At 37.8% G+C, this 15,357-nt stretch overlaps 1 protein-coding gene across 1 annotated transcript in view; it reads right to left on the bottom strand.

Moving 5' to 3' along the window:
- Positions 1-15,357, bottom strand: part of TNR (tenascin R) — a 119,821-nt gene that overhangs the window by 13,929 nt on the left and 90,535 nt on the right. Inside the window, exons 13-17 of the mRNA XM_070746693.1 lie at positions 13,996-14,115; positions 11,603-11,746; positions 10,097-10,227; positions 6,799-6,931; positions 758-909 (exon numbers count right to left, since the gene is read on the bottom strand). Of these exons, the coding sequence (XP_070602794.1) occupies positions 758-909; positions 6,799-6,931; positions 10,097-10,227; positions 11,603-11,746; positions 13,996-14,115 (680 nt within the window). The remainder of the gene's footprint in view (positions 1-757; positions 910-6,798; positions 6,932-10,096; positions 10,228-11,602; positions 11,747-13,995; positions 14,116-15,357) is intronic.

The following is a 15,357-nucleotide window of genomic DNA, read 5'->3' as shown; positions in this document are numbered from 1 at the left end:
TTAAGATTAAATCACCTCACACCTTCTGTAGCCTATCCTGGGTCCACACATTCCCTCTAGCTGTAATATATCGAGCAGTGAACATGGAAATTTCACTGTTGATTAATTTCCTTGATAGAACCATGAATCAGTTGCAGCTTCACTCCCAAAAGGAGTTTCAGTGTAAAACCAATCACAAGGAACCTGATTGTAACTATTATTAACTTAGTCCTCAGGGCATGGGAAATAGAATATATCAGCAAGACATTCTGGTGTTTGATTCATATTTTTTGTGCCTGATTTCCATCTTTTATCTAAAAACTTTATTCAGGTAAAATATGCATTAAGCACCTGTAAGACACTCCGCCCTTTGTTTTCCAAAATAAGTTTGGTTGGAATATCAACCATTTAAAATGGGTTTCAATATACCGTACATTTCCCCCCCATCTACTTCTTCTATAACAACAGTCCTTAGAATTTCATGCTAATAAGCTCAGAGCCTCTGATGGACTAAAATGTTTTTTTCATGATTTAAGATTCTTTTCAGAAAGCTCTGCTCTGCTACCTCTAATTTAAAAGTGAAGAGATGAAAGAATTTTGAAAAAAATGAATAAAGATAGTTATTTTGTCAAACATTCAAAACATAAGTTGGTATTTGTAAAATGAAAAGTTGCACTTCCCAAAAGTTGTATTGTTTATATGTTGGACTAGATGCTTTCATTTTCTTCTACCTCTGGTAACTGAACTGGATAACATGTGGCATTGTATATTCACTTACAATCCATCCACCGCCATCTGTATTCATATCACAGTATACTTGGACTCTCTGGCTGAGATCCCCATTAAGGGAAATGGTGTAAATGCCACTCAAATTGTCACCATTGATCAAGTGCTGGGCACAGTCCTGAGGATTCATAAACACACGGCCTCCTGTAGATAAGGGCAATAACAGCAGAAGAGAGATTGCAGGATTGTTTACATATTGCACTACCAGGGATATCATTCATAACTAATTAATATCAATGAAGTAAGTCACATCTTATGAGTTTACTTAAAAAAAGAAAAGAAAAAACGCTCCTTAATATGAATATCACTAGTACTATTTTGCTGATAACAAGGGATGTTATCTAAGGGTCACTTCTAATTTTACAACAATAAATTATTCAGAACTATGGAGGAACATGATCCATGGGAGGCTACAGGCAGTCCTTGATTTACAACTATTCTTTTAACAACTATTTGAAAGAACAACAGCACTGAAAAAAGTGAATGCAATTTGTGCACAGAAACTGGGGTATCAAAAAAAGCTCAGACTGTTTTTGAGGTATCAACAATGTTTGAAGAAATTGTTGATGTCAAATCTTGGCCATTTGCTCTGAATAGCAAAAGACATGGGCCATAATGGGCCCATGGGCAACTCTGGCTGTATGATCTTAGACAAGTACTCTTTTGCCACATTAGCCATTGCTTTGCCAAGAGTCCCAATCACTGAAGACATCCCTCCTTCTGGCAAAGAGGGACCCCTTTCCCATTTAGACTCCTTCTAGTTGCATGATACTCTGAGGTGTACCTTGGAAGAGGACTGTTCTCTCCTATCAGTCTTTTTGGCCTTCTGACTTGACCGTGGTATTGAGTTTGCATAAACCTTAACCCAAATAAGGGATGCAGTTTAGAGTCGGGGGAAAATAAATGACATACCAGTAAAAATTCTAGCTACAGGCATACACTTAATAATTTGGGATCTTCCTTGTTTAAAACATCAGATTAGTTGCTGTGCTTCTATAGATAACTAAGATTTTATAAATAGAAAAAAATGGTGATGCTGTCCTTAATACCTTGAAGAATATTGTATACACTTATGTATAATTTCTGTACCAGTAAATGACTGAACTCTATCAAATAAGTTGGGTTGTGAGGGGTTCTTGGTGTTCTCTGAGCTTGGTAGATTTCTTGTAGACATTTCATTATCCAAGTTAGGTAACATCATTAGTACCAATAGCTAATTTGGGTTTTTTTGCACATATTTTGTTTACCTCTGCTTCTCAAGAAATGGAGCAAGAGTTTTGCAGGGCACTGAAAAGAGCTCTTCATTGTTTTAATGACAATGAACATGTACAATTTTGCCTTTGGGGCTAATATTGCTTTTATAATTTCCCTTTTTAAAAGATTCATAGATATTTCCAAGTCTTTCATTGTGCAAAGAGACATTTACTTTTTACAATATTTAAACTGCTTGTACTCCCCAACTCACTTCATGGGGGTTATTTATTTTCCATTTATATTAATACCTTTAAAACTTTTAACAGACCTTGGAAGAAATGGGTGACATTCAAAATAACGTTTCCTTTGTGTTACTTGTAATGTGTTTCCCCTAAAGGTTTCTATACATATGAACAACAAAGGACAGATAGTTATTAACAAGATGCAAGGAATAAAAGGCCTCTTTGTTATGTTTCCAATAAACATGAGCATGCATAACACTTTCAGTGTACAGCCAGGGAATTTCCTTTTTGTTAATCATATCTTATTGTTCTAGAAAGCATTACCAGAATTTAATCAGACTGCTGTCTTGAGATGTTTTTTGTTTGCTTTTTGTCAGACTGCACACATTATATTGTGAATTCTGTAAGTTGGTCCACACATCTGGAAGCCCAGATTGGAGAAGGATGTTCTATCTAAAGAGTGTTCAGTTGATCACCTCTGTAGCGTGTGCCCTTGGAAGGCTGACTGAGAAGATGTGATCAGCTCTTGATCCTATATCCCTATAGTGGAATCCCTATTATTAAAGCCTATGCATCTAGGGCTGAAGATTGTTCTAAAATCTGTCCCCTTCATAGCATTTCCTTAGTGAACAGAAAGACTCTTCAAAGTATAGAAGTTGGTTGTCATGGTGTAAATCAATGGCATTGAGAAGTGGAAAGAATGCAGAGGAAAGCCACAAAGATACTAAACCTCACCCCCCCTCCCAACAAAATCCTCCAAAGATTTTTTAAAGCAGGGGTAGGCAAAGTTGGCTTTTCTATGACTTGTGGACTTCAACTCCCAGAATTCCTGAGCCAATCATGCTAGTTTAGGAATTCTGGGAGTTGAAGTCCACATGTCATAGAACAGCCAACTTTGCCTACCCCTGGTTTAAAGGAACATGAATGTGTTTAGCTTACAGAAGAGAAGTCTAAGGGGACGCATGACACTAATCATCTGGTAGATAAAGAGTTGTCATAGGGAAGGGAGTGTGCATTTATTTTCTAGAGCACTCAAGACACAATGTATGAGAGCTTTACAGTGACACATTCAAATTTGAAATAAGGAGGAATTTTCTAAATGTAAGAGCTATTAAGCAGCAGAACCACCTACTTCCTGAAATCATGGATGCTACATTACTGGAAGATTTCAAGAAAACAAATTGGATAGCCATGTATCCAAGATGTAATGAGGATTTCTGCACTGAGCAGGGGGTTGGACTAGAAAACCTTCCAACGACCCTTCCAATACTATGATTCTGTGAAAAATGACCAAGTGAAAAGATGCATATAAGCATACTGTGTCAAATTATACCAAGTGATTTGATAAGCTTTAACTAAGCTGGATGGATCATTTGGAAAACACTTTTACCCTTTGCAACAAACTTGCTCTAATCCTTTATCCTAACTGAAGTGGAAGAAAGAATAACGTAGCAGCCACTGATCTCTAGCTATTTGAAGCAAGCAGAGTTTCTGTCTGTTGATAGCTACTGTTGTTAACTGACATTTCAAAAGCCTTTTTATTTGTCTCAGTGAAGCATAGGTCTGCAATAGGTCCAAGGAATTCCTTTTCTAGATATAAACACAGACAGTGCGAATGGGTGGACAGCTCTTTCCCCTTTGTCATCTCTTCTGAACACTTCAATACAAATGAAATTGGATTTGACCATTTTTGAACGTGGCTTTCTAAAGAAGTAATTTCACACAGCTATCCTTTTGTTCTGCTCTTATTCACAATGTGTTTACAGAATTCTGCTAAGGCGAGATTTCTCAGTAGCACCTGGATTATAACAATGCGTTTCATAAACTGACACTTCAACACAAAGGAAACATTCAGATTGTGGAGTTAGATATTCATTTAAAAAAAAAACCACCTTGCTGTACTGGGAATAAATAGATGTTAGGTATTAAAATGTTTGGGTAGAACTATTCATTTTTTCTACCCTGGATGGGAAGGGCTTCCTGAGAGTGATGCAGAAGGGGAAAGAGAACAGAAACAGAAGAGAAGGGAAGAAACGGTTCTTATCTTGTCCTGCAGAGATATTGAATAGGATCAAGAAATTGTCTGAGTAAGGCAAGGTGGGAAATGGGAAGGTGGTTACAGTAAACTGTCCACAAAAGTATCTGATCTACAGGGGTGTGTGTTTTTGTGTGAGTGCAAGCATGCATGTGGGCTTTCATGTATATATATTTAATGGACTTACATGGCTGCCAATCTTATATACATGATTCCAGGTGGTTCGCAATATGAAACGTAACAGGAACATATACAGAAATATAAAAACTATAGCAACTGGGATTACAACCCCCATTCCAGCACAGCAATGGACTCCCAGAAGACATATGTTGGAAAATGCAGCCCTTGTTCAGATTAAGTGCTATGGTATGTAATCTTCAGGGAGTGTATTGAACAGCTTTCCTGGGGGAGGTGGCAGCTGAAGAGAATGAGAATTGGCACCGAAAGATCTGCTTCCCAACTTCTCTTGCCCTGAGTTGCCAAAGAGAGAGAGAGAGAGAGAGAGAGAGAGAGAGAGAGAGAGAGAGAGAGAGAGAGAGAGAGAGAGAGAGAGAGAGAGAGAGAGACAGTATATTCTTTTTTGGGGGGGGGGGCAAACCCCATTCTTGTGGTTCTGTCTAGTGCACTGTTTGCCAACCTTGGCCACTTAAAGATATCTGGACTTCAACTCCCAGAATTCCCCAGCCAGCATTTGCTGTATGCCGCCCCTCTCCTCAGACTCGGAGTGCTTTCAGACCTCAAGATTCTGATACTGTAACCTTACAATAAAGTTAGTGTTAACACTCACAGCTTGTGCTTCCCTGTGTGGACCACCTTGAAGAACTGTAAACCTTACAGGTATGTTGGAATTGCAATGAAATTACCTAGTGTAAAAGTCTGCTAGAATGGACTCCCTACCATCCGAAGTACATTGACTGACAGTAGTGTCTTTTTAGTGAGGCATCCTCTCTTCGGGACTCTTTCTTCAGACAGATTTTCTGGCATTACCTCTTTCTTTTCTGAATACCAGTCAAAATCTTTTTTTCCCTTTAAATTTCCCTTGCCTTAAATGATTCTGTGTTGGATTTATATTTGCTTTTGTGGTATTTTTATGTTCCATTTTGCTGCTCCACACAGAAGTCTAATAATGAGCAGGATAGGAAATTTGGTGTTATTGGATGGAAATTAAAAAGGAATACATAATTTTCTGAAAAAGTACATTTCTTTTCCTTTATGTCATTTATTTCTAACTTTGGAAACAGATGACTAGTTTGGAAAATCTCTATCTTGAACTCCTGTGAAAAGTTTTGCATGGTGGGACTGATCTCCACATTCAACCAATTCAGCCACTCTGTTCAGCAGCAATTGATAAATTGAGATGACTGGGACAGTCATATATCTGCCATTTCTAGTCATTCTGATTGTGTAAAGCAGGCTGGGAGATGTACTTCCATTCCCATTTGTCATTTTTTTTTCTTTTGTGCTAGATCAGGAAATGAAAAACTATGGTTGAGTTATCAGAGAAAGAGCCCATCCCATCACAACCCTTCCCTATCCCTTATCACTATCAAGAGTGGGATCTACTTACTTTCATCACCGGTTTGCATCCCCTAGTGCAATTTCACTTCCATGCATGTTTACAAGGTGGATTCAGCCCGAAACACAGCTGAGAAGCTGATCAGCTGTGCCTCGGGTGAAAAAATAAAGGTCAGTTTTAACCCAGGGGTGGGCGGGAGGGCTTTTTTCAAAGCACAGAATGAGAACAAGCCATCACACACAGGAAAATTGGCCAAGGATTCAGGAAAAACGATGGTGGCAAGCACAGACTGGCACAGACAGAACTTAGTCCATGACATCAAAATTACATCACCAGCGGGTTGCTAATGGTTTGGGTAATCTGGTCTGAATTGGGAGGAACCCATCCCTGATCAATATCCCCACATGACTGTTTGAATGCATGTGTGAAAATCCAAACATTTAGAGACCAAGTGTTTGCTTTTGCTGGCCTGTCTTTGTTGTGGTCATGGCAATGCTACTTCCTACTTCCATTATATTATGTAAACAGGCTCCACAATGCATTTTACTTTCACTGTTTTGTGTGTAGGAGAGGAAGGAGAATTAATTTTTCTTAGGAAGTTTCATCCTAGTTGTTGAATATGCAATGACTACTATGTAAATAGTTGGAATTTAAATACTGGATACTGAGCGGGAGATTTGAATTATTGTCAGTTACTTTGGGCGGGAAGCAATAGGGTATAAGACCAGTAGCCCAGCGCTGTTTCCTTGTTCGCGCCCATTACTTTGTAACGGCTGGTGAAACAATGTTACTACTGTACTCAGAAAATAAACTATGAAAATCCCGAGCGCCTAAGCTTCGTTCTTTTCACTAGTAATAGTAACTGACTCTGCATGGAGTAGTTATGAAAATTGCTTTGCGTTTGTGCTATTCTGAATCTGAGCAGTTATATTATAAGAAATGATGCAAATCAGACAGAGCTCATTTTAAAAATCCCTCTCTTAAGAAAAATATAGTGGCTAAGGTGGCCATGCGAAATAGGATAACATATGATGTACTACTCTTACCTGTAGTGAAGATAGTGGAGATAAATCCACTCCTAACAGCATCTTGAGCTGCTTGCAGGAGCACAGTGTACTCTGTATTTTCAGAAAGACCTTCTAGGCGGATCCAAGTATCTTCTGCATCCACAATCAGCTCCTTTGTGTGTATTATCAACAAAATGGAAACACAAATATAACAGAGATTAAATTTTCAGAGTTTGGGCAGAGCCTACGGAGTGGGGCGGCATACAAATCCAATAAATAAATAAATAAATAGATAGATGGATAGATAGATAGATAGATAGATAGGTAGGTAGATAAATAAAATAAATTAGAATGAATAAGAAATGAGGAAGAGGTAAATGGAAATTCCCCAACACAAAGATTGTTGACTCTTGGAAGTGGGTGTCTACCTGATAAAAAATATAGGAGTACATAGAAAAATCAATTATAACAACATGGATGGGTCTCAGATGTAATGGAACAGAACATGCTAGGTTGTACTACTCAGATACTGTCAGGCTTATTCTCTTGTTTGAGCTGCCAGAGAATATCCAATTGCATGAAATTGACATGAAAAACATAGAAGATTGATTTGAGAAGGGACTCATGCAGGAGAGCTGAGAGGAATTAGTGCGTTGAGGAGATGGAAAAGCTCCCTATAATCCAGTTTCAGAGATTGAAAACAAAGTCAGCCATTCAGGATAATTCATTTCTGTTAAACTGAGAATTTCTCTTGATAATAATTTCCACGACAAACTTCTAAGTTTCACTGTCTCTAACTTACTTTAATGAAACATCCTGAACCTGAGCAGTAATGAAACAATTTATACAGCTGTTCATCTCACCAGAGTAACTCTAGATGGCATACAGAGGGTTAAAAATAAAAATAAAACAATTTACAAAATAAATATCCAGAAACAAAAGGAACAGAAAATTCCAGAAAAAAACCAACAACATTCTGCTTCTATTTTCTCAGCTTCAGATGCCAGAAAACCTCTGCTATCTACTTTAATCCTATATTCAGTTTTCCAAATCTCTATGACAAGACCTCAAACAGAACTAGAGCACAATATCCCTTTTTCTACAAGCATTTTTCAGTGACTGATAGTTAAGAAGCATCTTACTCCAAAAATTAGAGATGGATCATTACATCACTTCTTGATTATTGGGCAGAGATAAAAGGTCTGTATCTATTCTTATCAGCTTGTATCTGACTTGAGGACTTCGTTCTTACATCTAAGAACACTGCAGTGTGAGATAAGAGTATTCTATTTGTCTGTTATGTGTGGACTTCCTGGCTGATAACCAAAACTTGGAGTTGTATAGACAGGGATTTTATATAATTATTTGTTTGAATTTATTAGCCCAACTTCAATGGATTATAGGCAGTGTACAAACCTCCCAACTCAATAAAAACAGATAAAACAATCAAACCATACAGACAACCTAGATTAAAATGACCTTATAAAAAACACAAATCAATCAATTAATCAAACAGGCAAAGAGGGGACAGACTTGAACAGGTTATTTTTCTGCCCTTAGTGCAGTGATGGTGAACCGTTTTTTGCTTGGGTGCCAAAAGGGCACATATGCACACACATATGCATGTGCATGAGTGCCCACACCCATAATGCAAGGTCACCTCGCTCATGTCCACACAACCTTGCTGTGCTGCCTCCCTCGTGCATGCGCATAGACCTCACTGAACATATGTGCTAGTTTCCTTACTCTAGGGGGCAGTGCTCAGTTCCATTACAAAGCCAAAGAGCCAGCGCTGTTTGAAGACGTCTCCATGGTTATGTGGCGGGCATGATTAAATGGCAAAGGCACATGGAACACTGTTACATTCCCACCAAAGGTGGTCCCTATTTTTTATACTTGCATTTTTATGTGCTTTCAAATTGCTAGGTTGGCACAAGCTGGGACAAGTAATGGGAGCTCATTCCGTTACATGGGGTTATGGATTTGAACCACCAAACTGCGGACCTTTCTGATCAACAAGCTCAGCATCTTAGCCACTGAGCCACCACATCCCTTATATGGGTTGAATCGAACTGGGGAAATGCTCAGAGAAACAGTGTGAAAAGATTCTCATCTATAAGGGAAGAGACTTGTCAGCTTTGCTTGCTTGCCTGTTGCTTCCTTTCACTATTTTTTCATACTGTGCAGGCATGAGTACTATCTTACTAAAAACTACCATAGTAGATCATAAAAAATGATAAATGTTCCTTCAGTTTGAGATCTACTTTCAGTAATAACTTAAAGAGACCAATTTAGAGTTTTTGATAATAATATAGAAATGGCTTGCTAGTGCTTTCTGTGATATTTCAAGTTTTCATCCTCATGTATAGTTTTGGAATACATGATTGCTTACTTGGAACAAGAGGTTAGGTATATGTATATACAGATTGTGTTTACAAGTTTCTGCAGCATAAACAAATAGACAGATTCTCCCATTTAAGAAACACTATTTCCCCCCAACCCATGACAAAGGGCTCTGTACTTTAAAGCATTAAGTAACACACAACCAAACAAGAGCATTGAGTTTTGCTTAATAACTCAAGGGAATAACTCCCTGCCAGAAGGGAAGGAAGTCCTTCCTTTAAACTGTTGCTTTTTCAAAGAATTGTAAGAGTTGGCTTTGTTATTCCTGATTGTATAGATTGCTCATGTGACCTCATAGCCTTCACTCTTAACATACTGCCCTTGCTTTTAATGCTTTCAACAAATAGCCATGTTTATTGTTCTGTACTGTAACAACATCATATTAAATATATGATTCTTGATTTGGAGGCATGTTAGGAATAGTAATGAAACAATGGAAACCACTTCAGAATAAACCTGGGAGGAGATATGACTCCAAACAATTGTTTTACTATGGAAGTGATTCTGGACTCCTTAGGACAGGGTTGTCAAACATGTGGCCTGCAGGCCAGATGCGTCAGGTGATGGCCACACCCACACACAGCTTAGCGAAGGGGAAAAAAGTCATGATGAATCACATGATGCCGCTGTGATGATGTGAGCTGACATCCCTGCCTTAGGGTCATTACATGCAAGCAAAAAAGAAAAATCTCAAAGTGGCATTTTGTTTCATTCAATGACTTATCTTTATAGGCCACAAATGGCCAGACCTGGCCACTTTCCAAAAATCAGCAGTATCGATTCCTATCATTATGAGACAGGAAACTCATGAGAATTGTAGTGTAAGGGTACAGGAAACCTGAAAATAGACTTAATATAGATGCTCCCAATTTCTTTGATACAGCGACAAAATGTTGCCATCCCTCATAATGGAGTTAAGAGATGAAGGTCCCACCTTGCGGCTTCCATCAGGGGATCTGTAGGTCAAGAGGTAGTTCTCAATCTCAGCTACAGGAGGAAGCCATGAAAGAAGAGCACTTCGGCGAGTCACTTCACTTGCTGTAAGATTTGATGGTGGATCCAAAACTGTAAAGGTAGGAAAGGGGTAGAGGAAGAGTCCTAAATAGCTAGGTAGAAGTGATAGCGATTTTTAAAAATGAGTCATGCAGAAATTATAGTTTCCAAGGTGGAAAAATAACAGCCAGGTTCTTAGGACTGAGTGGGACTAACACATTTCCACTCCCTAACTGAAGAAATTGGCCATCTCTACATTATTCTTGTTCTGCCAGGCTCTCGACACGAGCCCCTAATTAAATGCAAAGATAGAAAAAGCAGACACACACACGTGAAAAGTCAAGAATACTGTCTTTATCCAAAGAAAAATAGAAGCAAAACACCCTTTTGGTAGTCAAAGGGCTCACCTTCAAAGCAAACAGACTTGAATGCAGTGAAAAAACAAACAAAACAAACTCAAAGCAATTAACAAGTAGCTGTGAAGTCATCACAGCTACTCTCCTTCAAACGTTTTCCAACTCACACGTTTGACTATGATTTAAGTTCAGAGTCCTGATATCAAAGCACAGAGTCCTTGGAGAATCCGGAGAGTAAAGCCACATCCACTATAACGAACAGATAATCTTCCACACTGAGAGGCCAGCACGCTGCCCATTTAACAGCAGCCCTAATTAGTTCACCACAGGTGAACTCTCTTATCTCTTGTAATACCTACGTAGCTGCTCTTTTCTATTCATGGCCCTTCGCCTGCGTACGTCAATAACTGCTTCTTCATCAGAGTCCAGCGAAGATAAGGAGGAGGATGAATTGCTTCCTAATGGGCTGTCTGCCATGACCCCCTCTGAGGGTCCCATTTCACAATCACTCCCTGCTTCCGACAATACTTTGCTCTCCGAAGCAGTCAGCAGTAAAACAGGCCTCTGACACTGGGAGAATTCACCCACATCCACCCCCACAGTCCTTGGGGCAGGAGCTGGCCCAGAGCCAACCACAACAATTCTTTATGTTTTTAAAAACAATTTAAAAACAATTCTGAGCAAGAGGAGCAGAAAATGCACAATATACAATATATCACTGAGCTTAACCCAGAAAACATAGATACAATTATGGCTTATCTGTATCAAGCAATACTTTCCTTTATTTCCTCCTAGTATTTGAAATCAACTTGTAAGTTAGCAATAGCAATACCATTTAGACTATACCGCTTCACAGTACTTTACAGCCTTCTCTCCCTGCGGGTTTATAGAGTTAGCATATATTGCCCCTAACAATCTGGTCCTCACTTTATCCACCTGGAAGGATGGAAGGCTGAGTCAATTTGAGCGTGATGAGATTCGATCTGCCAAACTGCTGGCAGCTGGTGATCAGCAGAAGTAGCCTGCAGTACTGCACTCTAACCACTGTGCCACCATGGCTCCTACCAGAGGGAAGAATATATAATACTTACGAGTAGTAAAGTTGGTAAAGATGGTTCTACTTGTGACAGGCCCATTGATGGCATACATGGTGACTTTATAGCTGGTACTGGGAAGCAAATCAATAAGCTTATATTCTTGTTCGGTACTGTCCACCAAAATAGTTTCTCCTGCAACTGAAATCAGAGGTAAAAGGATTTAACAGAACTTGAGGTTGGGTGGGATACAAATGGAAACAAGAATTAAAATTAATTATCAGATATCTCATTCAATCTTACAAAGGAAAGAAAGGTAGAAGCACACACTCAGTTTTCAGATAGCAATAGTCCAGGTTTATTAATAATACAGACTTTATCAAGACCACAATCAGATACAAATTCAGCAAGTCTCAAAAACTGGATCTGCTGAATTTCATGTTAAGTCATAAATCTTATGGAATATTCAATTTTAATATTAAGATAAACAGGGAGATTCATTCCTATGTCACAGTTGGGAACTATTTTGTGATTAATACACAATATCCCTTCTTGGTAGGGAAAAATGTGTACACACAAATTTAGCCCATATTGCAGGAATCCTAACAGAAGTAAATAATAAAATAATAAATAAATAAATAAGGACAACAAAGCAGCACTTACTCTTTGTCATGAATTACGGTAGTTACAGTACTTGTTCTTATTTCTTCAAGAGAATAGTACTGAGTCAATGGCTAATTGTCTTATTAACCAAAAGGTAACTCTTCTAAAAATATGGTTATTCTTGTATCTTTCCTCTACAAATGTTAAACAAATTTCTGCTTCCTTAAAATATAGCAAATGTGGAGATGGAAAGGTCTGAAAGCCTAATAACTGAAAAAAAATTAAGAACAGTTGTCCTTCACTCATCTGTGACTGAGAAAGGCTTGTCCCAAATCTGTCCAAAATTTGATACTTAAAGTGTGAGTCATAAAAGTGTTTGAGCTGGTTTGGAGGTTCTAGCAGGGGAACGCAGTTATCATATACCCTTGATCGAAGATTGGTACACTCCTTCTATCTGGGATGGTTGTCCTCTTCCACCAAGCGCACAACTTCAGGAGAGACATGCATGGAGTGATCAATGGGGGGATAGATGTCGCAGCCAGATTGCCCTCACACCATTAGTTTAATTAGATAAACTAACATTTGAAAGACTAGTGATGTTCCACTTGAAAACCATAATGGATCCACTGTTAGACCCCTGCAATTTGCATACCGAGCAAATAGATCGACAGATGTTGCTGCTCTACACTTCATTCTACAACATCTTGAATCTCCAATGACCTAGGCTAGAGTCCTTTTTGTAGACTTCAGTTCACCATTCAACACCATTATACCGGACATTCTCTTAACCAAACTAAATCAGCTAGCGGTACCTGAATACACTTGTAAGTGGATCACAAGCTTCCTAACAGACAGGAAGCAGCAGGTGAAGCTAGGAAAAATCACATCAGATACATGTACAATTAGCACAGCCCCCCCCAACGCTGTGTACTCTCACCTGTTCTCATCCTTTTCCTCCCACTTAGGACTGTATGACTGTAACTTGTTGCTTGTATCCTAAGATTTTCATTAATATTGATTGTTTCTTCAGTGCTTATTTGACCCCTATGACAATCATTAAGTGTTGTACCACATGAGTCTTGACAAATATATCTTTTTCTTTTATGTCCACTGAAAGCATATGCACCAAGACAAATTCCTTGGGTGTCCAATCACGCTTGGCCAATAAAGAATTCTGTTCTGTTCTGTTCTGTTCTATTCTATTCTATTCTACTCTACTCTACTCTATTCTATTCTATTTGAATTAAATGACAAAGAAGACTCAAAATTTTATGAAGTTTTGAACATGCTTTACCAATGGATAGAGAAAAAGAAATCAGAGGGAAAGGAGGGCATATAAAGTGTCTATATATAAAGTATAAATATAGGGAAAAATAAAATTTATAAAATGGAGAATGAATACATAAGTAAAGATATATAAGAAATAGAAGTAATGTATATGATAAAAGGTGATATTAATTAAACCCTGATAATTGAGAACTGTAGAGGAAATACAGTTTAACTTACTTGTATATACGTGGAAATACGATATCAAGGCAATTTACTGTAAAAGGGTTACAAAGGTTTAATGTATTTTTTCTTGTTTGTTTATGTGTTTTAATGTTTTGTCTGTATAGTTTTGTTTAAAGTCTGCATTTTAATATCTTAAATGTCTTTTTTAATGTTTATAATCTATAAAAACTATTTTTAAAAAAGATAAAAATGTTTGAATAAAAATATTGTAAAATATAATGGAATTTATGCCAAACTTTCTTTAACATTCAGTGATTAATACCAACTTTCACAATCAGCTTAGCTGATTGGTGGTGGTTGCCATACCAAATCCTGATCATTACGTAAAAACATACCACTGTCATGGGTAAGCACAATGACATAATTTTCAGCTTCAGCCCCAGGAGGGTCCCACTTTAGCAAGGTTTCTGTTGGAGTAATGTTTGTGGCAATCAAATTCTTTGGATGATCCATGGCTGCAAAAGAGACAAAACACAAGACGAGGTAGTCATCAGAATTATGTAATCATTTCAACAATTAGTAATGATGAAATAATAAGACCAAGACAATAAAAAACATAGTAAAAGTTTATGTTTATGTATGCAAAGGTTATGTGGGAGAATAATGTTATTTATTTCTTAAATTTATGAACCACTCATCTCCCTAGTAGGGTGACTCTGGGTGGCCTATGACAGCAAAACCATCATGGAAGCTTTGTAAGTCTTTCAGTGTCATTGATCTGATGGATGAATGCCCCAAAGGTGCTTTTTGAAGTGGAGATAACTGGACTTTCTTGTTTGTGTTTGAAGACTTTTGCTTCTTATCCAAGAAGAAGCAAAAAGTCTTCAAAGAAAAAACAGAAAGTCCAATGGCCTCTTGAAAAAGCACCTTTGAGACAACCAGGACCTGGATGACTGAGAATCTCCATAGACATGTTGGATGAATGGATGTCTCAATAAGTCAACGTTTTAGAATAATCATTATAAACAAAGTCCGAACTAAAATGCACTTTCCATGAAGCACTTGATTGCTTTTTTGCAGTAGCCTTAATTGAGGTTTTTGTACTTCAAGCTTGCTGGTAGCATACTGGAATATGAAGTAATCATTTAGATCTTGTTTGGATTACCTTTTTAGCAACAACACAGCATTCATACATGACCAGAGATATTTTATCGCTTCCTTCCCTCTCACCAAAAAGGAGGATAGAAGGAAATGATGCAATCTGAAAAGCTGTCTATAAATTTTCAGCATATATCTGAAAATTTGGAAAAACATTATTCGTTATATATCACTGTAACTAGGCATATTATTTATTGCTCTATCAAGATATATTCTGTGATAATATCAGAAGATGTAAATTATATGAATATTTGGAATAGGATAGGCAATTTGTGGACCACATTTTAGTCTTAGCATTCTTCTACTGCTCCTGAATTTTTCTTAAGCCCAAATTTTGATAGTATGATTTTCGGGTCAACATTAATATAAAGATATAAATAGAAATGAATGATTCCTAAATTGGCCAACATTTTTCGACCTTAGGCAATTTGAAAAGGTTAGCTGTAGGCTCAACCTACAGCTAACCAGATGAAGCTATCTCTGATTTAGAATAATACAAGTTGATTCTATTGGGGTAGAATATTTTACATATTGCTTACTCTTGTTCCTTTTCTTTATCTTATTTATTAGTGGGTAGTAATGGAGCTTTGTCCCAAAGA

The sequence above is a fragment of the Erythrolamprus reginae genome, chromosome 3 (assembly GCF_031021105.1).
Source record: "Erythrolamprus reginae isolate rEryReg1 chromosome 3, rEryReg1.hap1, whole genome shotgun sequence".
Classification (NCBI taxonomy): domain Eukaryota; kingdom Metazoa; phylum Chordata; class Lepidosauria; order Squamata; family Dipsadidae; genus Erythrolamprus; species Erythrolamprus reginae.
Note: the sequence above shows the minus strand (reverse complement) of the source record. Positions and strands in the feature narration are given on the sequence as shown.